This window comes from Anguilla anguilla, chromosome 4, assembly GCF_013347855.1.
Source record: "Anguilla anguilla isolate fAngAng1 chromosome 4, fAngAng1.pri, whole genome shotgun sequence".
NCBI classification, from domain to species: Eukaryota; Metazoa; Chordata; class Actinopteri; order Anguilliformes; family Anguillidae; genus Anguilla; species Anguilla anguilla.
Genome location: NC_049204.1, coordinates 66,843,010 through 66,868,400, shown reverse-complemented (window position 1 = coordinate 66,868,400; position 25,391 = coordinate 66,843,010). Strand labels below are relative to the sequence as shown.

The 25,391-nt window shown below is 43.9% G+C and overlaps 4 protein-coding genes across 15 annotated transcripts in view; 2 read left to right on the top strand and 2 right to left on the bottom strand.

Moving 5' to 3' along the window:
- The window catches only part of LOC118225953 (tripartite motif-containing protein 16-like), a 972,804-nt gene that overhangs the window by 358,925 nt on the left and 588,488 nt on the right, over positions 1–25,391 (bottom strand). The window lies entirely within an intron of this gene.
- LOC118225964 (tripartite motif-containing protein 16-like) overlaps positions 1–25,391 on the top strand; it is an 890,716-nt gene that overhangs the window by 729,825 nt on the left and 135,500 nt on the right. The window lies entirely within an intron of this gene.
- On the bottom strand, positions 600–8,460 carry LOC118226025 (ADP-ribosyl cyclase/cyclic ADP-ribose hydrolase 1-like). Its single transcript, XM_035415267.1, has 10 exons — positions 8,247–8,460; positions 7,193–7,328; positions 6,783–6,906; positions 6,372–6,498; positions 5,504–5,642; positions 4,569–4,651; positions 2,284–2,357; positions 1,875–1,967; positions 1,163–1,249; positions 600–770 (listed from the first exon to the last, which is right to left on the bottom strand). The coding sequence occupies exons 2-10, from the start codon at positions 7,236–7,238 to the stop codon at positions 686–688; spliced, it is 858 nt and encodes a 285-aa protein (XP_035271158.1). The 5' UTR covers positions 7,239–7,328; positions 8,247–8,460; the 3' UTR covers positions 600–685.
- LOC118226002 (zinc finger protein 501-like) lies at positions 10,256–25,316 on the top strand. 12 transcript variants are annotated; one of them, XM_035415210.1, is made up of 5 exons: positions 10,256–10,543; positions 12,226–12,745; positions 12,865–13,940; positions 15,257–15,437; positions 16,075–16,306. In XM_035415210.1, the coding sequence occupies exons 2-3, from the start codon at positions 12,316–12,318 to the stop codon at positions 13,776–13,778; spliced, it is 1,344 nt and encodes a 447-aa protein (XP_035271101.1). In that variant the 5' UTR covers positions 10,256–10,543; positions 12,226–12,315; the 3' UTR covers positions 13,779–13,940; positions 15,257–15,437; positions 16,075–16,306. The 12 variants fall into 12 exon arrangements, with proteins under 12 accessions (XP_035271101.1, XP_035271107.1, XP_035271105.1 ...); XM_035415216.1 differs by having other exon boundaries at positions 12,226–12,736; positions 12,868–15,437; XM_035415214.1 differs by having other exon boundaries at positions 12,868–15,437.

Below are 25,391 nucleotides of genomic sequence, written 5' to 3'. Positions count from 1 at the left end.
GTTGTACCGTGTCTTAATATACCAACCTACTTTTTTTTTTTTTTTTTTTTTTGCGAAAGGACGCTGTGGTGTTTTTAAACGTGTTCGGCCTTGGTGTCGGTTATCGTGGCACGGCAGTCCTGTGGCGTAACATACTGATACACCAGATACGTCTCTGAGGAATTTCAAGTGAATGCAATTCTGACAGAGTAGTCATCTGCCTTGACAAGGGTCAAAGAAACCATAACCGGGTGAGACTACAACAGGCAATACTTCCTGTTAGACGGGTAACTTCCCAATACGAAGTATTCCAGACTGTAGTCCACTGGAAACTGTATGGACAAGAGATTGAGGCAATTTCAATATGTAAATATTCATATGAATATTGAAAAAATGAGGTCATTAGGTGAAACAATTATCTTGAGTATTGTCATAAAATGGTTTCTCACAAAATTGAATGAATGCTTTATTTGCTTTTTTATGAATGTTCTCAAATTGCATTAGGAATGTAAAACACGGCTATGGGATATCACCCTAATTCACAACAAACAAATTATTAATTATTAATTCAGTGCTAATTATGAACTAAAAAAAAATTTACATTATTTTCTGTGGTAAATTATATATACATCTGTCACAAATTCACTGTGTGAAAAACGTGCTGTTTGTGGCCTCCGTTCCTGTAGAGGGCGCTCTCTCCATGCTCTCAGTGTCCACGCAGCAGGCTATTGCTGCATGTCTGGCAGGAGGACTGCCTGGGGTTCTGCATGCACTGGAGAATCTTCAGGGTACTGTGGAGAACGAGCTTACTGGTGTACACAGTAAAATGCGCAGTGTTACATCAACTCTTACAGAGTACATATGGTGCCTACTGAACTCGAATGTACACTGTTAGGGTTGACTTAACACTGGACAGTTTACAGTGTGTGTCTAATTATCTAAGAGAGTACCTGCAGCGGTACAAGGTAGGGTGCAGTTATATAGAGTAGGGTGCAGTGGTACAGGGTAGGAGGGAGGAAATAGGGTGTAGTGGTTAAGGGGAAGGGTACAGGGTAGGGTGCAGTGGTACAGGGTAGGGTGTAGGGGTTAGGGTACAGTATGGTGCAGGGTAGGGGGTAGGGTACAGTGTAGGGGGTAGGGTAGGGTGTACGGTGTAGGGCATGCACCTGAGGGCTCTACTCACACATCGCTGTCACTGCAGGTCCAGCGGAATCCTCGACGACTCAGGATTTTTATCAGGTCCAGGACAGAGCCCTGTGAGCATGATTCCCTAAAGAGACAGAAAATCACTTTACACTGTTACTCACACACCTACTAACACTTTACACTGTTAATCACACACCTAATAACATTTTACACTGTTACTCACACTACTACTAACACTGTTGCTCACACACCTAATAACACTTTACACTGTTATTCACACACCTAATAACACTTTACATTACAGGTATTTAGCAGACGCTCTTAATCAGAGCGACTTAGACAACTTTTACACAGCATTTTACATTGTATCTGTTTATACAGCTGGATATATATTGAAGCAATGCGAGTTAAGTACCTTACTCAAGGGTACAACGGCAGTGTCCTACCCAGGAATCGAACCTGTGACCTTTCGGTTACAAGCCCAGTTCCTTACCCACTGAGCTACACTGCTGCCACAGATTGAACACAGGGTGGGCCACGGCCACCTAAATAGCGCCCGGGCTCACCAATTTATCTCGAGTGAAACACCACACCCAACTGTGAATGCCTTCCTAGGCAGGGTTTAGCCCACAGTTTTATTTAAGCCCAGCTACATGTTTCTAGCTATGCTGTTGGTGCAGAGATACCCCCAGCCCACACTAGCACACTGGGATGGCCTGCAGATATGGGGCAGAGAGAGCGGTACCCACAGGAAGGGGCCCTCCAGGTTGGCCACCACCTTGATGTTGACATGGTTCACCATGCGAGGGTTCAGGTTGTCCAGCTCCACGCTTCCAAACATGCTGCAGCAAGGAAGAACGCCTTATCGCCAGGGGTTACGACGTTACTTCGGAAACGCTCCCATCACAGCATCATGCGAAGTGTTTACATTACATGCCATTGATTTGTAGAACAGCAATTTATAACTCCTGAAAAACCATAAAGGCGAGTGCTACAGCGCCCCACCAGGGAAGTGAAGGGAACTGCAGCCTCTTGGTCATACAGTTCAATTCAATTCAATTTTATTCTATAGCGCTTTTTACAGAGAACTGTCACAAAGACGCTTTACAGAGCAGCGAGGCAAGAGACAGACCATAAAGAGCAGTAATTGTGACTCACCTGTCCCGGCTGAAGGAGTTTGGGACGGATCCGTTGAGCAGGACGGTTATGTTCCCACACGCCAAGGCGGCAAACTGTGGGCGGGCGGAGACGGGAGAGGCAGGACACGACACAAACAGGTCACGACTTCCCCCGAGCCCTGCAGCGTTCGACCTTTAAGCTCTCCGCTCGCATAACCGGCTTTCCCTGCTCAGCTCCTCAGAACGGGAGGCTCCGCTTTTTATTGCCCAAAGCGGTATGTGATGGCTTTGTATCGCAGCTGTATGGGATGGGTTTGTATCGCAGCTGTATGGGATGAGTTTGTATCGCAGCTGTATGTGATGGGTTCGTATCGCAGCTGTATGGGATGGGTTTGTATCGCAGCTGTATGTGATGGCTTTGTATCGCAGCTGTATGTGATGGCTTTGTATCGCAGCTGTATGTGATGGGTTTGTATCGCAGCTGTATGTGATGGCTTTGTATCGCAGCTGTATGTGATGGCTTTGTATCGCAGCTGTATGTGATGGCTTTGTATCGCAGCTGTATGGGATGGGTTTGTATCGCAGCTGTATGGGATGGGTTTGTATCGCAGCTGTATGGGATGGGTTTGTGTCGCAGCTGTATGTGATGGCTTTGTATCGCAGCTGTATGGGATGGCTTTGTATCGCAGCTGTATGGGATGGCTTTGTATCGCAGCTGTATGTGATGGCTTTGTATCGCAGCTGTATGTGATGGGTTTGTATCGCAGCTGTATGTGATGGCTTTGTATCGCAGCTGTATGTGATGGCTTTGTATCGCAGCTGTATGTGATGGCTTTGTATCGCAGCTGTATGGGATGGCTTTGTATCGCAGCTGTATGTGATGGCTTTGTATCGCAGCTGTATGTGATGGCTTTGTATCGCAGCTGTATGTGATGGCTTTGTATCGCAGCTGTATGGGATGGGTTTGTATCGCAGCTGTATGTGATGGCTTTGTATCGCAGCTGTATGGGATGGCTTTGTATCGCAGCTGTATGTGATGGCTTTATTTCGCAGCTGTATGTGATGGCTTTATTTCGCAGCTGTATGTGATGGGTTTATTTCGCAGCTGTATGTGATGGGTTTGTTTCGCAGCTGTATGGGATGGGTCTGTTTTGCAGCTGTATGTGATGGGTTTGTATCGCAGCTGTATGTGATGGCTTTGTATCGCAGCTGTATGGGATGGCTTTGTATCGCAGCTGTATGTGATGGCTTTGTATCGCAGCTATATGAGTACTGCTGCATTTTATCCACCAATCAAAACGGAGTGACACCACAGAGAAGCAAAGCTGTCCCTAGAGAGCTACCTGAAGAGCTCTGATTGGCCACTTCCAATTATGAATCAGAGCCCTCATTGGTTGCTTCCACATTCTGAGAGAGAGCCCTCATTGGCTGCTTCCAATTATGAGAAAGAGTCCTCATTGGCTTCTTTCAGAATATGAGAACGCTTTCATTCGCTGCTTACAGCATATGAGAATGCGCTCTCATTGGCTGCAGTGTGGATCTAGGTTGAGCCGATCAGAACCCAGCTGAGCAGCAGCAGCTGCACACACACACACACACACACACACACACAAAAGCCCAGATGCACAGGATGTGGATTCTGGCTTGTACATTTTTGCCTGATACACAGAAGACCTGGGCTCAAGACAAAGGATCCTTCAGGGAGCAGCCAGCTTTCAGCTGTCTCAGGCTTTTCCACAAGCACTGTTCACTGTTTATCACCCCCCCCCCCCCCCCAACTCTCCCTCCTCTCACTTGTCCGACAAGTCACATTTCACTCTGCGGAATGTACTCCGTCAGACATTTTAAATTAACCCTTTGTGTTCTGAGATGATAGTACACTGTAAAGGCAAAGCTGTGCCATCTGCCCGTTTCCCGCAATGCACCATTACATCACTGAGCAGTGTTCACAAGCCAATCACATTGAGCAAGAGCTCGATTGCATTTCATCGTTAAATTGAAATCCTATCATATGCCCGCCATGACGCATGATGTTATAGGAGAGGACACGAGTGCCAGTGTTCAAATTCACTTGCATCATACTCTCACTGTATTGGTTGAGTAATGTTTGCAGTCCATCATACTCTCTGGATTGGTTGAGTAATGTTTACAGTCCATCATACTCTCTCTGGATTGGTCCAGTTTGGTTGGTTGAAGTCTACAGTCCATCATACTCTCTGTGAATTGGTCCAGATCAGCTGGATAAAATGTATAGTCTATGGATCTGTAAGCTTTGTGTTCTGTGTGCTGGATGAATGTTTGCAGGAGGAAGTGAGAATTTCTTACATTTTTTGAAGCTTGCTTCCACAGGGAATACACAGGATGGTTCACACAGGTTGACCACATTGGGCAGGAACTAAAATTGAACCCTGTGACCAGAAAGAAACTTTGAGCAGAACCTGACTCAGCAGGCGGAGCCCATCTGCTGCTGGCTGGTACCTCTCGCCCAATGCATGCTGGGATAGGCTCCAGCACCCCTGCGACCCTGCCCAGGATAAGCAGGTTTAGATAATGCATTCATGGATGGAAGAATGGATGGATGGATGAGCAAGAAAATGACGGCGCATAAATGCCAATTACGTTATGTAACTGAAGCAGGGCAAGGATGGCTCTGTTGATGATGGGAGTTGAGTTGGAGGGCCAACAGGTGGTGCTGTCAGGTAAGGGGACAGGTAGAGAGCTGGAGCTGACTCAGCTATGTCTGGAGGAGGGTGCTCAGCCAGTCTTACGGCTTCCGCTCTGTGTATGTTTTGACTGTGGTAGCAAGAGACGGTCACCTCCATATTCCTCGTATGGAAATGTCCGTCTCTGCTACTGCTGAAACTCGAACTCTTTTGGCTTACAAACTCATTTGGCTTACATAAAATAATATTCCTCAAAGGGGTAATGGGGGGACGTCGAACATGCATATGTAGCATAGCAGCGCAAATATGACCAGAACTTCCCATGGAGACACATGGGTAACCTCTGAGAAACAGAAAACATACAGCAGGAGCTGACCATCTGGTTTGCAAATAGAACATCTGTGGTGTGAGAACACTGGTAATCATGACCCCTCTCTGTGAACTCCACACACCTTTAAAAATGCATCTTTTCAGCATTCAGGACTCGCTGTCAAGCACTAAAAAAAAACCGAAATCTTTAAACGCTTACGATATTAAAAATTCATCAGCGTACTTGTCCATGAAACACCGTTCGAAGAGAGGAAGGTCAGCCCGTACCTCGGTCCCCGTGGTCCTGCCCACACCAGACGAGGTCGTTGAACAGGTAGCCCGCAAGCGTGTCTTCCAGGGTCCAGAAATGGCGGGTGACCGCGGAGTAGCTGTGGACAAGCTTGTGGGTTTTGCTCCAGAACAGCAGCTGGAGAACAGGCAGAGAAGAGAGCCCGGTCCCTCACCTGAGCACAAACAGCCATGTAAAACAGCCCTTAAAAACTGCACAGTGCTCACCATGTAAAACAGCCCTTAAAACTGCACAGTGCACGCTGCAGTGCTTATGAACATGAGCTATGAAACTGCACAGTGCACGCTGCAGTGCTTATGAACATGAGCTATGAAACTGCACAGTGCACGCTGCAGTGCTTATGAACATGAGCTATGAAACTGCACAGTGCTCACTGCAGTGCTTATGAACATGAGCTATGAAACTGCACAGTGCACGCTCCCTCTGGTCTGCAGAGACCGTGCAGATGGACAGTACTGGCCTGGATAGTGTATGTGCGTGGGCTGGGAATCTGTGGTATTCAGGATAGACTCACACTGAGCTCCAATCAAAAGAGACCTACACTGCAGGAATTAGGAAACTGAGCATCACACTTTATGAACCAGTCAGAGGAGAGTTACACTGTATAAACCAATTAAAAGACAGCTACAAAAAAAAAAAAAAAAAAAACGAGTTACTCTGTATACATCAATCACAATCCAGTTACACCATATGCACCAATCAGAGGAGAGCTACACCATGCCCACCAGTCAGGTGAAAGTTTTTCTGTTCCCTGCACACAGTGGCTCAACCCACGAGACTCCAGAAACGGCCAGAACATTGGGCCCTTCTTACTGGGGTCCCCATTGACAACATGGAAACACTCACCCTATCACAGGGCAGGGCCTGTGGCATGGTATGGAACATTCTTTGGTAGTCCCTCACTGCCACATTGCATGATGTCCTCCTCAACACCGCCTCCTGGAACTCTCTCCAGATTTCCTCACAGTCATACCTGTGCACACACACAAACACATGCCCGCACGCACACACACATGCATGGGCACACACAAACACAAATTAATGCATACATACATGCACACATGTACATTTACATATACACCCAGAAAGAAACACAAATATACGTAAATGTAAAATAATGCAGAAATTGTTAGCACACCTTTTTTTTCGGAATAATTTGGTTCTGCTTGGTCACATAAGAACAACATTTTTTGAATGTTTAGTTTCCTCTTAGACAGACTTCCTCACCAAGGACTGTTTCCCCTTCCAACATTTTACCTGGAATTGGGTTGAACCAGAGTCACGTAGTTGTAGCAGCGTCCGATGACTATTTCTTTCAGATTGTCTGTGGTCCCCATCTCAGCCCCGAGGGCTTGTGTGAGGAAAAAGAAAACCACCACGCCTTAAAAAAACAGGGGAAAGGAAGGAGAATCGCAGAGAAAAAGAACAGAAGGTGAAAAAAGAGACACAGACAACGCAAGCAGTTCATATCTCCATCATCTTGAAAACTAGAGAAACACTGAGAAGGTGCAATACTGCAGGGGTCAAAGGTCTCAGATGCAGGAAGCCTAATATCATGTGATGGTGTCATTTCCTGTTCACACATTTAAGGGGGAGCATGGGGGGGGGGGGGGGGGGGGGGGCACAGGTTTCAGTCTCCTGTGAGTGACAGCTGAAGGTCAACTCACCACGAATCATGTCAGACGTTCGAGTGCTGAAAGGGTCAAGGTTCATGTGGACCAGACCGCTGAGTCTCCCCTCAGCAGAGAAGAGCAGACAGGGCAAGAGATCGCCACCTCTCCTTCAGCAACCGCGCCCGTGCGTCTGCAAGGCCCGGGACACACATTTAACTCAGATTTACTCAAAATTTAGTCCTGGCTCAGGAGCGGCCTCCCGCCCCCTCTTGCAGATTTTACACTTCCTGACCATGCAGGTCAGAGCTGGCTGCTTTCTGTTTTGGCGTTAGACTCTGTCAGCTTGCACAGGGAACTGAGCGCAGCAGATCACTGGCAAACGATCGGTCTGGTCCCTCAGCAGACGTACTTGCACGGCAGAGCACAAATTCTCCCATGACCACAGCTGTGCAGCTGAGAGCGTTTCTGAGCCAAGCGGAGTCTGAGGAACATGTTTTCAACACAAAAGCTGTTGCCCCTCTTGGGACTGGAACCAGCAATGCATCCCACCATTCCACACCGTTAGCACGGATCAGTACCCTCCAAGCGCAAAAAGAAATTACGTTAACATCAGTGCAACACTGTAACAGTGTATTATTTTAACACTGTTAGTGTTGCACTGATGTTATTTTAACACTGTTGCAGTGTTGCACTGATGTTATTTTAACACTGTTAGTGTTGCACTGGTATTATTTTAACACTGTTAGTGTTGCACTGATGTTATTTTAACACTTGCAGCGTTGCACTGATGTTATTTTAACACTGTTAGTGTTGCACTGGTATTATTTTAACACTGTTAGTGTTGCACTGATGTTATTTTAACACTTGCAGCGTTGCACTGATGTTATTTTAACACTGTTAGTGTTGCACTGGTGTTATTTTAACACTGTTACAGTGTTGCACTAATGTTATTTTAACACTGGTTACAGTGTTGCATTGATGTTTTCATGCAACGCACAACAAAGTAAATCTAAACACAAACACACAACCAAACATGACGTCCCCTCTACCACGAGCACCACCACACCCTCAACAACAGCAAGACAGAGAGGCATGTCACATCTGTTACCAGTCCGTCAAACAGCAGGTCCCACTGAAATCCTCTTGACATAAAATAATAATAATTTACAAAATCCCAGAATCTCGTGAGTTGGAAATATCAGGCGATCCAGTGCGGAGATCCGAGCAGGAGAAGCCAGGCGGTGCTGGAGCCTCCCCGTCCTCCTGCCCTCACGCTCAGCCCCAGGGGCCCTGAAACGGGCCTCTGTTCCTGTCCTCGTCCCCGTGACACCCATTTCACTGTCTGAATGACGGAGGAGGCTGGGCTACCTAATCGAATTAGAAGGGGACATTTCTAAGAGACACAGTAATGAACAACATTTATCTTATTATTCCCTCTCTTCCTATATTGGACCTAAACTATATTCCATACTCCCTCTCTCTGTACAGAACTTGAGCAGTATTCTATACTGCCTCTCTCTGTACGGAAACTGAGCAGTATTCCATACTCTCTCTCTCTCTCTATAGAACTTGAGCAGTATTCTATACTATCTCTCTCTCTCTGTAAAAAACCTGAACAGTATTCTATACTCTCTCTCTCTGTACAAAACCTGAGCAGTATTCTATACTGTTTCTCTGTGTATGAAACCTGAGCAGTATTCTACACTCCCTCTCTGTGTACGAAACCTGAGCAGTATTCTACACTCCCTCTCTCTGTACGGAACCTGAGCAGTATTCTACACTCCCTCTCTCTGTACGGAACCTGAGCAGTATTCTACACTCCCTCTCTCTGTACGGAACCTGAGCAGTATTCTACACTCCCTCTCTCTGTATGGAACCTGAACAGTATTCTACACTCCCTCTCTCTGTACGGAACCTGAGCAGTATTCTACACTCCCTCTCTCTGTACGGAACCTGAGCAGTATTCTACACTCCCTCTCTCTGTACGGAACCTGAGCAGTATTCTACACTCCCTCTCTCTGTACGGAACCTGAGCAGTATTCTACACTCCCTCTCTCTGTATGGAACCTGAACAGTATTCTACACTCCCTCTCTCTGTATGGAACCTGAACAGTATTCTACACTCCCTCTCTCTGTACGGAACCTGAGCAGTATTCTACACTCCCTCTCTCTGTATGGAACCTGAGCAGTATTCTACACTCCCTCTCTCTGTATGGAACCTGAACAGTATTCTATACTCCCTCTCTCTGTACAGAACCTGAGCAGCATTATACACTTCCTCACTCTGTACAGAACCTGAGCAGTATTCCATACTCCTTCTCAAACACAGTTTTATGTCCTTAGCAAATATTCTGATACACATCTTACTGTTTCTAAACAGCACAATCCATCCTTGATTTACTGAGGAATCTGGGTTTGGTCCCTTTCTCAAGAGTACATCTTGGAATCAAAAATGCAATATCTGAGCAAAAAGACCGGCTATCCAACGACTATACTGCACACTCTTTTGGGTATAGGTGTTAAGGCATTATTATTAGGCAGATTAGAATGGTACAATAAGATCATGCAGAGACTTGGTGAGGAGTGGTTCTCTATCCGACAATCAGTTAAAAGGGGAAGTGTATATGTGGGAGGTGAGAGAAGAGATGCGGTCAAACTGACCTGTTCGCGGTTTGGCCGCTGTGGGCTTGCCGGTTGCCTGGGAAACAGCCGGAAAGAACCCAAAGGGCTGTGTGAATGTAGCGTAATGGAGGCAGTCCCGCATGTTATGCTTACTTGTGGGAGAAGAGAGGAAACACCTTATCAAAGATCCATCAGGTCTTGGAATTGATTCCTTTCCTTTGGAATCTCTGTTCAGTCTGGGCAAGCACCATCATCACCATCCAGACACCGAAGAAAACTCAAATTTTCTTGCACTCTACTGGCCTATATCCGCTGATAGGGGCTTTTAGTTCTGAACTTTTCGTGCTACCGTTTCCTGACGGTGGAGGGCAGTATTGCGCCTTGTTGCGTCAAAAACAACCGGATGAAACCCATTCATTAGAAGATCCGACGGTGTGCGTTTCTTTGCATGATGTGGATTGGCAAGTAATTTTTTTTTCCGAACTCGTAAACAGCATGCTTATAGCCCACATTTGGGAATTTAACTGCTCTTATCCAGAACGATTTACGTGCAGTCCATGTTTCTGAGTCTTATAAGAATAAAAAAATGTATGTAAAGCAGCTTTTACTTTGAACACCTCAAACCGGAAGTGTTTCATTGTTCTTTCAGTAATCGATATGTTCACGGAAGCTAACCCTCACGTCTCATCGTAACTTCGTTAGTGTTTATTTTCGTAAATGTATGTTGCCACGAATTGTCAACTTGATTTAACGCCGCAAGGAAGCAACTGCAGCCGTACAGAGGTGAGATCAGACATAATTTTTGTTGTCATCTGTAGGACAAGTTTTCCGGCGATGTGCTGAGTGGGCCCGTTGATATGAAACGCTAAGGTTTCCTAGTATGTATGCTGTCCGGTGTGTGAGAGGATTAGCGTTACACATACTCGTAGATTTTCTTGCAAACATTTTTTTAGTGGCTGTATGTTTCGCAGACAACAAATTAAGTCGAGTCCTCGACTAATTTCAATTTTGAATGGAGATTCTCTATGCAAAACTCAGTTTAGACTGTGCCTATGGTTAATCTGGTTACGAAACCGGGCCTACATCTCTTGTTTTGTTTGGTGTGAAGCCCGTTTTAACTGGTTTGATGAGTGGTAGGCTATATGATAAATGCCTTGCTGCAGCACCCAAGTGTTGATTTCAGTGTAGCTATTTTACATGTTAAGAGAGCTGGCGCGTAATTAGCAGCTGGTGATGATGCGAAACACCTTTGAACGGCGCGTTGGCATGAAAAGATGGTTTGCTTTTTTTGTACAGGAAACTGCCTACATCTAACCGCGTATTTTGTAATGTTTCTAGTTAAATCTGTCTGTGTACCAATGTGTTTTGGGAGTATTTTGAATGTTTGATAGGGTATATTAATAACTCAGTGATCTGAAAATGAGCGGTGTATTTGTTCGTGCCGTGGTCATTTCAACGTTGTTCGTTGCCAATACAGTGTTGACTTATTAGAAGTGCCTTAAAACAACTGCCTATATGTGATGAGGTTGAAGAAAGAGAAGAAACCAGTTTCGAGGAATTGTATCGTACATTTTATTGGTAAATTCTGTTGCATTTCGCTTATATTGAGGAGACATTGTACTGCATAGAGGTCGCGTCAGTGGCAGTGGAAAACAGCACAAGCAGAGTTTCAGGAGGGGTTGTTTTGGGCACAATAAAGCGGAATCGTTGTGTGTTTTGAGTCTATATTATTGGCACTGCCTTACCCTCATTGTTTTGTACACCAGTAGACAACTTGGCCCTTCTGGATTAGAGTTTGTGATCCCTTCTCTGGTATGTGTGTGTGTGTGTGTGTGTGTGTTTTAATACATGCCATTTATTGATTACGCACATTGGGTACTATTGTTTCACATTTACTCAGGGATTGAATGGAACTCTATTCAATGAGTTAAATTCAGGAAGGGACGGGCCCTTGTGCAGTCACACTTTCTGGCACTAATATTGTTAATTAAACACAAGATAAAGATGTGTACATATTTTTCAGAGATTTATAAACAAGTTTTTGTTTTAGCTCAGTGTCGGATAAATAGTTTTTAGATTACCGCCTTCAGGAGAGAGGCTGTGTAATTTCATATAGCAGACGCAGACCTTCGTAGAGTCCACACAATATTGCATTAAGTGGCCTGCTCCATTTAATCATACCATAGGAATCCTGTCTATTTCTGCACCCCCCCCCCCCCCCATTGAATACTTGTTAAAACTTACTCTTTTAATTTTAACCCCAAGGTGCAGGGCGACCGTGGTTTCTTATTTTGTAACACAAAACAGACTTGGGGGTCCTCACCTGTGTTTTTGAAATTCCAAAATAGTTTTTCTTTCCACAAATGCTTGACGAAAAATGGAGAAACTCTTCCTTTATGTTGGAGAGTTTCTCTTCTCAGAAACTTTTCACTCCATGACCAACTGTCCCCTCTCCCTCCTTTTAGAAGATTGGTGGATTCCACAGAGCTCGCTGAAGAAAATATCCAATCAGATTATGTGCTTCACTCTTAAGCCCCACCTCTTCAGATGAAAACATGAAGACAGAGCCTGTGATGGACAGCACATATTACAGAGTGGTTGGGTTTAGATCCAGTTTGATTAAAAGTGAAGAAGTAGAGGAGAGTATAGAGAGGAAGAATGGATATGGGATGAGCAGGGAGGAAGAACTCATTCTCTCCAACATAAAGGAAGAGAAGGAGGAAGGTGGGGAGAGACAGAGTGAGGGGATGAAGAGGGAGGATGGTGTGAAAGATGAAGAGGTCATGGGATTTGAGTCGAAAGAGAGAGAGTGGGATGGAGATGAAATGGAACAAAGTGACAGAGCACAGAGAGAATATGGACTACCAGACTGCAAGAAACGGGAAGAGGAGGGCTTGTCACCTCCAGTTACTTCCTGTCTGCTCAAACAGCCTAGAGTACCCTCCCCTGGATCTTCTATCATCTCCTCCAGTCAAGGTACTGCAGGTGAAGCTTTATTTCCTGTTTGGTGAGCCCTGTTGATCTCACATAGCTTTTTTCACGTAGCATATCTAAAAAATAAATTAAATTTAAATGGAAATATATCCTGTCTTCTCTTTCTGTAGCAGAATCTGAGGTGTTTTCCTGCTCCCAGTGCCCATTCATTCACATGGAAGAAGCGAAGCTTCACCAGCACATTGAGAAGGTTCACCCAGAGGAGCACAGCAGGATTCTGAGGTCTGGAGGAAACGGAGCAGAGGACCCACTGCCTCCCAGCAGCACACATGAGCACCCCACACCCCCTAAAACACTCCCCACCCCGACACAGTCCCACACCGGCACTCCAGGGGCCCACACCTGCTCCCACTGCGGGAAGAGCTTCAGGCGTAAGTCAAACTTGACAGTACATCAGCGAATCCACACAGGGGAGTGCCCCTATAAGTGCTCCCAGTGTGGGAAGAGCTTCAGTCAGTCAAGCAGTTTGGCGTCACACCAGCGGATTCACACAGGGGAGCGCCCGTACCGCTGTGCCCAGTGTGGGAAGTGCTTCAATCAGTCAAGCAGTCTGGGAGTACACCAACAGATGCACACAGGAGAACTTCCATACCGCTGCTCCCAGTGTGGAAAGAGCTTCAGTTACTCACGTTGTCTGAGAGTACACCAGCGGATTCACACAGGAGAGCGCCCATACCTCTGCGCCCAGTGTGGGAAGAGATTCAGTTACTTAAGTGGTCTGACCGCACATCAGCAAACTCATAGTGGGGAGCGCCCGTACCACTGCTCCCAGTGCGGGAAGAGCTTCAATCAGTCACAGAATCTGAGAGTACACCAGAGGACTCATGCAGCAGAGCGTCTGTGCCACTGCTCCAAGTGTGGGAGGGGTTTCCGATCTTCTGCAAAGCTGAAAGTGCACCAGAGAGTTCATACAGGGCATTACCCATTCTGCTGCTTCCAGTGTGGGAAGGGCTTCGTTGCATCTACTGCTTTGATTGAGCACCAGCAGAACTGTACAGAAGAGTTCCCACCCCTCAGCTCCTAGAATGGAAAGGGCTTCATTTCTGCTGCGTTTCTGTGTTTAGTTTAGTTTCTTGGTTCTTTTGTAATGGATGCAAACGAGAACAATGAAAGTGAGGCGAAATGAAAACATGGATGTGCTTGAGGACGGAGGAGTTAATAAAATGTCCTTTTGCACAAAAAGCAGGTGTGTCGCTGAGAGTCCTTGCACGCGAGCGCACAGTGGTTGAGAGAAGTGTGTCCCTAATCAGATCCCCAAAGGAAAACACTGTTTACGGTGCTGACAGGGAGCCAGGTTTGATAAAGAGGCCAATACACTGTATGCTCGCAAACATTCTACTGGATCAGCATTAATATCCAAACCTTAGGTTTTCCATATATGGCGTAATCAGGTTTGGTCAGCTGTACTACTAAGGTTAACCTGCTCTGATAGGCTTACATAGATTGCGCAAGCAGGATTATTATTATTATTTTTTTTACTGCGGTTTTGTTGTGTTTGTGTCTTTCTTTGATGACTTGGGTTTTTTTTATTTTTTTATTTTTTTTATTTTTATTAATCTTTGATCCTTGGGTATATAAAGGGGAAAGTGGAAGGGTTCGAGGAGACTCACCAATACAACCAACCTCCTGTGTGACACCCGCGTGCAGCCTTTCTGCACACACGTTTTGCCGTGTGCACTTTTATATTGCCATTATCGAACACACCGTACAATAAATAGCATACACTTTAACCTGGCAATCCTTTTTAAATCTTGTAATTTAGAATTCTTTGATGTAAGTCCGGTGGCGCTTACGTTTCATTGTCGTTATAGCGATGCGTACACATGGAATAATAATAATAATAATAATACATTTATTTTATATAGCGCTTTTCATGGTCTCAAAGACGCTTATATAGAATAAGTATGCCGTTGGTTGCCATTTCATTTGTATTCTAATTAAATTGTGTGTTTTTATGGTAAGTGCGATAAGTACCTCGCAGCTGGATACTACTTGAGGCGCTGTCATCAATTTATGCAATTTGATATTATTGTAACTGGCAGCAATGTTAATTCCCTCTCTTGTCCCACATGAAAAGCGCGCGTATGCTAATTTATTTCCTTTCTGTTTTTGTTTGTACAGACCACATGCACACGCATACGCAGTCTATCGCTGTTGCTGTAGTTTATCCAGGTCTCTGGTTTCCCCGGTCCCCGTTGCCTTAGCGACCGCCTCAAACAGCGAACTGTAACGCTGTAATGTGGGGGTGTTCCCCTCCGTTGCGCATATTTCAGCCGTGATTTTCGAGTCCGTTACGAGCTTTATAAAAGTAAGTTGCCAGCAACTTGCTGTATTGAATCTGTACAACGGGTTTCGCGTACAGGGGGGCTAGTATGAAAACCTGTGTGGCGATTGATGGAATGCGACCGTTGTTGTAAATCAATAAAAATCATTCAAATCATAGATTCTGTCCTATGATCATACATTTTCAATGATTTCTCAATAACATTTTTGTCTCCGGAGTCAGTTTCATTAACCCAAAGACATGGCTGAGGCTCACTTCAGTCGTTTTATGTAGCTACTAACTACGGATTCTCCCCTGAATTTTATGATGGAGTGCTGCTGGGATGTCTTTGATCATGATATCAGATGATTGGCCTACTTCTTAAATAGCCTGTTTTAGGCTGAAGGAAACCTTATAAAGGTGGGCCGTACAAAGTTTTAAACATACACATGTTATACTTTGTTAAAATAAGGAAGCGTACTTGGTTCGCTTTTTAACGATATTACTTGAACATCTTTGCAACTTTTAGTACATCATATATGCATAAGTAGGCTACAGAAAATGAGACTAAAATACTGAGCTAACTTGTAAGCCACCTAGTACTCAGTGGATGTTTCATGTACTTTTGTGTTTTATTAACTGAAAAGTGAACCAGTTTAGTCCCGAAGTTGTCAGTAGTGGTTCCATATGTAAACTTCACATGCAGCCTACAGTTTCTTTCAATTTTTTTTGGTAGGGGGTGTAGCGCTATATGGTTTTAAACCCCTTGCACTATGATGGCATTGTTTAATATAATATATATTAGTCTTTCTTTTTTTGGTGTATGGTAGTGCTGGGTTATGATTGAAAAAGTTGATTCACAGAAAGCGTTATACAAGTAATCTTATATAATGTCATTAGTGACCTTACATTTATCAAGTTGGCGTATTTCACTAAGTGCAGAATGTTTACTTTTAGCAGCCTGTATATCTAAGTGTACGCCTTTGACTCTCTGCTCTTCTCAGAAACTATTCACTCCATGACCAACTGTCCCCTCTCCCTCCTTTCCTCCCTTTAGAAGATTGGTGGATTCTACAGAGCTCACTGAAGATTATATCCAATCAGAATGACTTCTTTACTCATAAGCCCCGCCTCTTCAGGTGAAGACATGAAGACAGAGCCCGTGATGGACAGCACAGATTACACAGGGGTGGGGTCGAGATCCAGTTTGATTAAAAGTGAAGACACAGAGGAGAGTGTAGAGAGGAAGATTGGATATGGGATGAGCAGGGAGGAAGAACTCATTCTCTCCAATATAAAGGAAGAGGAGGAGGAAGGTGGGGAGAGACAGAGTGAGGAGGTGAAGAGGGAGGATGGTGTGAAAGATGAAGAGGTCATGGGATTTGAGTCGAAAGAGAGAGAGTGGGATGGAGATGAAATGGAACAAAGTGACAGAATTCTGAATTCACAAGAAGATGGACTACCAGACTGCAAGAAACAGGAAGAGGAGGGCTTGTCACCTCCAGCTACTTCCTGTCTGCTAAAACAGCCTAGAGTACCCTCCCCTGGATCTCTTGTGATGTCGTCCAGTAAAAATAATTCAGGTGAAAAATCGTTTCCTGCTTGGTGGGGGCAGTGGGGTTTGATCATGAACGTGGTTGCAAATAGTTGTATATTCCAAATTTTGGTTGGAATTGGACATGTTCTGTCCCAATTTGTGCAGCAATGATTTTAGCTAAAAAAATAATCATAATTAAATTTAAATTAAGTATGCCATTTCTTCTCTTTCTACAGGAGAGTCTGAGGTGTTTGCCTGCTCCCAGTGCCCATTCATTCACATGGAAGAAGCGAAGCTTCACCAGCACATTGAGAAGGTTCACCCAGAGGAGCACAGCAGGATTCTGAGGTCTGGAGGAAATGGAACAGAGGACCCACTGCCTCCCAGCAGCACACATGAGCACCCCACACCCCCTGAAACACTCCCCACCCCGACACAGTCACACACAGGCACTCCAGGGGCACACACCTGCTCCCACTGTGGGAAGAGCTTCAGATCTAAATCACGTCTGGCGACACACGAGCGAACCCATACAGGCAGGCGTCCGTACCGCTGCTCCCAGTGTGGGAAGAGCTTCACATGTAAATCATATCTGGCAGGAGTGCATCAGCGAGTCCATACAGGGGAATGCCCCTATCAGTGCTCCCAGTGTGGGAAGACCTTCCGTCAGTCAAGTAGTCTGATATCACACCAGCGGATTCATACAGGAGAGCGCCCATACCACTGTTCCCAGTGTGGGAAGAGATTCAATCAGTCAAGTAGTCTGAGGACACATCAGCAAACTCATACAGGAGAGCACCCATTCCACTGCTCCAAGTGTGGGAAGAGTTTCAAATCTTCTGCAAAACTGAAAATGCACCACAGATTTCATGCAGGGTATTACCCATTCTGCTGCTTCCAGTGTGGGAAGGGCTTCATTGGGTCTACTGCTTTGATTGAGCACCAGCAGAACTGTACAGAAGAATTCCCACCCCTCAGCTCCTAGAATGGATAGCTTCACTCAGTCCAGCCAGCTGATGACCCATCAGTGATATTGCATAGGAGAGCTCAGTCACTCTGCTGATGACCCCTCAAGTTGCCCATAGACGGATGCTTTTTCATTATGTTTGTGTGCCTGTGTTGTTCCTTGTCTGTTCCCCCGAAAATAAATAGTTTGAAAACAAGGCTAAATTTGTCACCAGCTCATACATAGTAATTGTAAGGTCAACTAACTGTCTTTTACTTCCTAGTGGAAAACTAGGCGATCATCACCGGTGAGAGTGTGTGTGTGTGGTTTCTCACCTGTAGGCGCTCCCTTTCAGGAGAACAAAAATGTTTGGGGCTTGACACTTTCCATAGGCAAATGACATTGCAGAGGTCTTGTGCCTTGGCTCTTGCCAGTGGCATGGCTATAGGTGTCCTAGCCGAGGCCTGTTCAAAATGCTATTGAGACGTGTTTTGTTGGCCGGCGCCAAATTACCTTGTCTTGGGTATTTTGAATTGCAAGACGATCTTGGAAAGCTCTGTTTTATATTGGCCTGTCATGGAAAATGAATTGCAATTCGGCGAAGAGAGAAGCTGTGAAAGTTACTGCTTGTGTGTATTTAAAATTTTTGTCATTGAAAACATTTCAGTGTTAAAAAAAATGTACTATCTACTTGTCTGTAAAATGAGCAATAGCTACTTTTAATTTGAAAAGCTCAAACCGGAAGAGTGCCTTTATTTCCGGAAGTAACTGAGGTTCACGGAAGTTTGCGCCTCTGCCCATAGGAGTTCTGTTGGTGTTCATTTTTGGAAGTAACTACAACCCCGTGGAGCCGAGATCAAATAAAAGATTTTTTCTCATTTGTAGGACTACTTTTTAGACTATGCGCTTACTAATACGAAACCGCAGTGGCAAGTTCTGAATGCTGTCCAGTGGTGAGTGTGTATGGTTTCACATCCATATATTTTCTTGCAAACATGTTTTGAATGACATTAGTCGAGGCAATTAGCAGACTCTCTTAGCCAGAACGATTTACACGAATTAGTTCTTCGCTACATGCAATCCGTTTAAACGGTTTGATTTTTTTATGAAAGAAACTGAGGTTAAAGGCATACTATACACGATTTTTACCTTTAAAATATAAAATAACCATGCTCAGTCGTATTGGTAATCTCTTTTTACAACTGCTCGTTTCGTGCGACTTGTATCTAGATTGTATTCGTATTTAACCACGTTGCATTTACACTTGGTGGTCGCATGCGTCGGTTTGAAATCCGATTGTTGTTTTGCCAGTAAAATACAAACACTGACAACGCTCTTCCTGTTTTGTTCGTCTCTCGACCATTACTTTTCAGTTTTTACTCTCTCCTCCAGTTACCCATTACCATTAGTCTCCTACCCGGAAGTATGTGGAGGAAAACAGAACGAGGATGCATTTTGAAAATGTCATCACTCATCAAAGCATAATCATAAGCGATGTTTTTGCCGAGCCCACGAATAGTTCCGTCGCCAACAGATGTTACACATGGTCAGCGCATAAAGCTGTAAAATAGCTTGTCAATTTGAATCACAATTAGTTGCATGTGCAATAGGATGTACAAAAACGAACGTGACAATCTGGATCCGGCAACGTTAGATCTAAATAAACATCTCGTAGTATACAAACACAACGATTTACTGTAATTACACAATCCCGATGTGCGTAATGTTCGAACATACAGAGAACTTCCACCTCAGGTGTACTGTAGCTATACTATGACAGCCTACATTCTATTGGCAGTTCATTACACCTCACAAGCTAATTCAGAAATATTTCTGTAGGTTAGTGAAACGAAAACGTCTCTTCATATTATCCAAGTTATTGTTTCCGAATTCTCTTCCTGTAACTGTGGTTTCACAATTCTCTTCCTTCTTCCCAGTCTTAAATCGCCGTGGATATAATTGGATATGAGCCACATAAACAAACCGACATTGTGTTATCCGTTGTAGGAAATCTTTCCTTCAGGTGAGATGCTATGTGTGATGATAACCTATGGAATCACACAAGTTTGGCTGAATATCTGGCATAATTGGGGAAATTCAAGTTCTCCACCATCTCCACTTCCTAATAACTGGATATACCTTTTAAACCTTGAATCAGACAAAAACTAAGCAGATGAGTATGTGAACAATGTTGCCCAGGACACAACCACTCCATGTACATGCAGTGCAAAACAACTCTCCAGCTTTTAAGGAGGAGTTTTGTTTGTGTTGTGTGTCTATGAGAGACTGATGCGTTTACACTTGTATAACATTTGTCTCAAATGTCCCTCAGGCCACCTCCTGAAGCGGTTTAGGCGATCGGATTTGCATCTGTTCCTAATGAGTCTTGGGTGGATTCACACCTGCATTTTTATGTGGATAATCCCTTTCTGGATGTAATCTGGAAGCTCAAAGAAGCATGAAACGACCAGGTTTTAAGGGGTCTCTGTCTCCAGGCACGTTTACTGAATCCGTGCTCCTCTGCCTGCATTAATTCTAAAAATGTGTTCGGGACGTTTCTGGGCGTGACTGAGCGGAGCGTATGTACCTAGTTAGCTACTGCAATGGAGGAGGCGAAGAAGCACAAGTACAGCGAAGCAAAACGACAAGCCGACAGGGCTCGTTCCAAAACCAGAGTCAACCTTGGAATTGCGTTTCCTCGATGGCGACAGTTGAAGTTCACCAAGGGGATGAAAAGCGACGCAGACTTGGCATGTTTTCTGTTGGACCTGTAAGTAACGTTATCTCTAGCTATCTAGCCAGCTACATTAGGTAGCTAGATTGCTGAGGTCGGGGTACCTTTTGTATTACATTTTTTTTGGCGTTCCACGTTCTGAGGTTCTACAAACTATCTTCAACAAAATCCGTAAGTGGGCGGAAACCTGGCAAATGAAATTCATTATACAGCCAAATGTAAAGTTTTGCACGTGGGTAAATAAAAACATTAGGCAGGATTACTTTATGGGAGATATACGAAATTAGAATGTTCCCAATTTGAAAAAGAAAGTGGTTGTAAGTAATGGTTGATCAAAGCCTTTCACATTCTAGGATATACAGCCAAAACTATTGAGTATAAATCCAAGAAAGTTCTACTTATGCAATAAATTTGTTAGACCACACTTGGAGTGTTGTGTGCAGTTCTGGGGACTGTCCTACAAGAAACATATAGAGGCTCTGGAAAAGGTTCAAAGATGAAGAACCAAATTGATTCCTGGTATGAAAGATAAAAGCTATGAGTAAAGACTTAAGATGCTTAATCTCTTCAAGCTTAGTAAAAGGAGACTTAGGGGTGATTTGACTGAGGGTTTTTAATTCATGAACGGGATGAACAAAGTGATGCAATTCAATGGTCAATGTGTGTTATAGCCTGCCAGGTCACGTTGTAGAAACTCTGGGAATTTTCAAGACTAGGCTTGATACAGTGTTAGACTACCTCGTCAGTAGGTAATCAGAGCACTAGGTAGGCCTACAATTTATTCCGGAAAATGACGTTTTATGTTACCTAGCAACATAAATACCCTGGACAGAGATGAGTCGGCAGGGTTCAGGACGGAGGAGGAGTTGATTGTAAACACGAGGAGCGCAGCAAGTCCTATAAATCCTGCATAGTATGCCTTTACATGCCTCGCGGCCGCGCCCCAGCGGCCTGAGCTGTTTTACACGCTGACATAGCTGGCTTATAACGGCCAGCAGATGAGGGGAATCAACAGCCCGCTTACAAGAAAGGTTCAGTTAGCCTTTTCTGCCACGAACCGCCCACGTCTCGCCAGCGTGCAATGTGGCTCATTAAATGTGTTCGTGTACCGCTGTGTTTGAGGATCATTTTAGATGTTCGATCGAGCGCATTAATAACTCTCAGTGTTCTGTGTTAAAATGTGCAGCATGTAGACCAAGCATTTTATGAAAATGAGACATCCACAGACAGTACGAGGGTGCAGAATATTTCCTTTCTTCAAAAAAAAAAAAAAAAAAATATATATATATATATATATAGGCTATGAATTTGTAACCTCAATTATATTTTATTTTTCACAAGCCGTGTTGTGTTTGTGTCTGTCTGGGACATTGGATACTGCAGTTACCGCCAACGTCCAACAAAACTTCTGATCCAATAGCACGGCCATCTTTCTTTCACAAATAAAATGCAGAGCGGTGAAGAGATGGCCGATTTCGCTGGTAAGCGCAAAGCTCCCCCAGAGAGCCAGCTGAGCCCTGCCACCTCTAGACACAGGAATACCCGCTATCCATCTCAAAAGCTGAACGATAGAAGTCGCGGGAAAACGAGAGTCAACATCGGTCTGGCTTTTGGTCGGTGGAGGGAGCTGAGGGAGATAGAAGGGCTGAGAAATGACGCAGAGTTGGCTGCCCTTCTTCTCGACAGGTAATGTAAACTTACAGCAGGATTGGGGGGGGGGGGGGGAACACTCTGCGATGATATTTTGCTTTCTTTGGCCTGGCGTTATCTATGATCCCATTAGTTAGATGGAACCCTGAACATTTGCTATTTTGCTTAAAAATTTGATTTTAGAATTAGAGCTGATAGTATTTGTGTGTAAAGACATAGCCGTTTAATTTGCCTTGCGGTGAAAACAACATTACATTTGTAACCTAACTCGGAGCTCCTTGAAATAGCAGACTTTTCTTGCGCAGATAATATGCTATAGCTTGCATAATATTAGATGTTGAATTGTCCAGCCCATTCCCATAACATTGTCTGTACTAGGATATAGAGCTAGATATAGCGATAGCTAGCCTAGCTGTTGTGTTGTGAATTTGTTGTCGTTGGTTTCTGGCTTGTGGATGCTGAATTTTCCAACCCATAACTTTGTGTTGTACAGTTGTTTAATCAATGGTCTGTTGTAGCTGGGGATGTGAAATTTTGGGAATATTCAGGGGTGGAAACTTTCCATGGGAATTTATGGGAATATACAGGAAGTAACATATATGGGAATTAATTGGAAGAAAAGGGAAATTGTTGGGTTATTTTCATTAGCTGCATGTCATATGCATATAGAAACATGAACCATTAAACCTTACCTTTGTCATAAGCCTCCTTATTATCCCCCCCCAAAAATTATTCACTATTAAAAGCTAACATTTTATATTGAAATTCCCAAGCCTAATTTTTTTTTTTTTAGTTTCTGGGAACTTACAAGAAATCTTTCAACCCTTTTGCAACCCTAGTTGTGACTCATATAACTCATGAAGTTGTGCCATTTTGTTTAACATACTTATTACTCTTCCGTAGCTATGAAAGTAGCCTACCGAACTCCACACCCTCAAAAACACAAAAACAGAAGGTCCACTCCACTCCAGCCCCAGCCCTGTCAAGCACCGATTCGCTTTTTCCAGATCGGTGAGTCTTCGGAATTAGAAAAAAATAGTCTAGCGTTCCACATTTATAGAAGCACCATGTAGGAGCAAGTTTTTGTTTTAGCCCAGCGTTAAGGCAGCCGATTCTCATTATCAGTGGTCTTGTGTAAAGGCCTTGATTAGTTACCTCAAATTAAATGATTTAGCCCATTGGTGCTGGGCTAAATCCAACACCTGCATCCACATTGGCCCCGTTCAGACATTCCTGATGTAAAGCATGTCACTCAAAAAAACGTGCTGGAGGTGTGACACTACAAGTCACTTAAATTTCACTTCTGATTGGCCACCTACTAAATGGTCACATTGCTGATTTGGTAAAATGTAAAATATTATGTTAGTTATGCAATGAACGTTTTCTCCAAATAACCAAATGCCAAACCCCTTTTACTGTGGACAGCATAAGAACTTTGTAGCTTTCTGGATAGAAATCTCAACTGAATGAAATGTGTGTGAAATCAGAGCAGGTGCTTTCTTTTGCTCTTAATAGCTTATTTATAACTTATTTATAACAAGTGTGCATTTGATTGCACAGGTATTTGACTGTCTTACATTCTCAGAAATGCTTCACTCCATGACCAACTGTCCCCTCTCCCTTCTTCCCTCCCTCTAGCAGATTTGTGGATTCCACGGAGCTCACTGAAGTAAATATCCAATCAGATTCAGTGCTTCATTCTCCAAGAACTTTAAGCCCCGTCTCTTCAGGTGAAGACATGAAGACAGAGCCCGTGACGGACAACAAAGATTACGCAGTGGTGGTTTTGGAATCCAGTTTTATTAAAAGTGAAGAAATAGAGGAGAGTATAGAGAGGAAGAATGGATATGGGATGAGCAGGGAGGAAAAACTTGTTTTCTCCAACATAAAGGAAGAGGAGGAGGAAGGTGGGGAGAGGCAAAGTGCGGTGGTGAAGAGGGAGGATGCAGAGGTGAAGAGGGAGGATGGTGTAAAAGTTGAAGATGTTGAAGGCCATGAGTGGAAAGTAGAAAAAGAGTGGGATGGAGATGAAATGAAACAAACTGACAGAGCACTGAAAGAAGATGGCCTATCAGACTGCAGGAAACAGGAACAGGAGGGCTCGTCACCTCCAGTTACTTCCTGTCTGCTCAAACAGCCTAGAGTACCCTCCCCTGGATCTTCTGTCACTTCCTCCAGTTGACGTAACTCAGGTGAAGATTCATTTCCTGATTGGTGTTCCATTAGAGCATTGTTAATCTGAAGCAGGTGTCCAGTCTCATAACTAGTGTCAAACATGCCAATACTAATGTTATGGATTGGGTTGACACGGGGCTCTACGCTAGTGCTCCTAAGTTGAAAAATTTAGGAGCACACTAATGTATCACAATAATACATGTGTTCCTAAATTATTTTTCCAGTTAGCCCATGAAAATGCATTACAGAACCCTGTGACTTAATGTGGGTTTCTACAAAATTAATCTCCTACAGTTTTGGTGCCACTGCAGCACTAATCTTTGTCCAGTTATTGTGCTGTTTCCACCCTGAGTTGTTTTGTATCTTATCTTAACCGCATTGTACTTCTGATTTTTTAAAAAGGCTTAATTAATTGAATGTTCCCCACTTGTTGTAATTTTTGGATTTCTTTGCATTCTCTGAATTTGAAACTGGCATTGCTCAGGCTCGCAGTTGAATTTTGAAAAGTGATTTTTGAAAAGTCTTTCTTTGGCAGATTTAGGAAAAGCTATCTACCTTTGCAGTTGGGAAACTGTAAAAATGCGTAGCAAATAATTCTGTTTGAAAAACTGGAACAGAATGTAAATGGTAGATCAAAGTCTGCTTGAAACAGTTACATAAATTCCACAGTTGTTCCTCAAATCATGATCCCCAAGGACTGAGAACTGTAAGTTTTCCACCATCTGTTTATCTGGGAGTCAGGTGTGAAGGCAATCTGGACAATCAGTGGCACTAATTGTTCAGTTAATTACCTGAGAGGAAAGAAAAAAAGGACTTTTTATATTCAAACCTTGGACTCAAGGGCCAGGTTTATTTATTTATAATAATTTTTTAATTATGGTATGACATTTAAATTGAATGTTTTGGATGTTAAAATAATCAGTCTGCTAAAGCTAACTGTAGCCAGTAGCTCCATGGGTAGGCATGCAGTAAGTGATTTTGGGTTATGCCAGGAAAATGCATTTCGTTGCTCTCAAGCGACCCCTGCTGGTTAACCGGGTAGCTGCGGACTGCATGGCAAAAGCCACACATGAAAGGTCTTCCTCCGACTCATGCTTGGCTTGTGGGCTGTGGTGTGAAAATAACACTGCCTGTTTTGGAGGAGAACCACGGATGTCTGTTCTCTCCTGACTAGGTAGTGGGGTTTGACATGTTAAGCCCCACGTTGAGCACCAATATTTCTTATCAAAAATATAATAAAATGAAAATGTTTGTATACCTCTTGGCCTTCTTTTCCTATGGGAGAGTGTGAGGTGTTTCCCCTGCTCCCAGTGCCCATTCATTCATATGGAA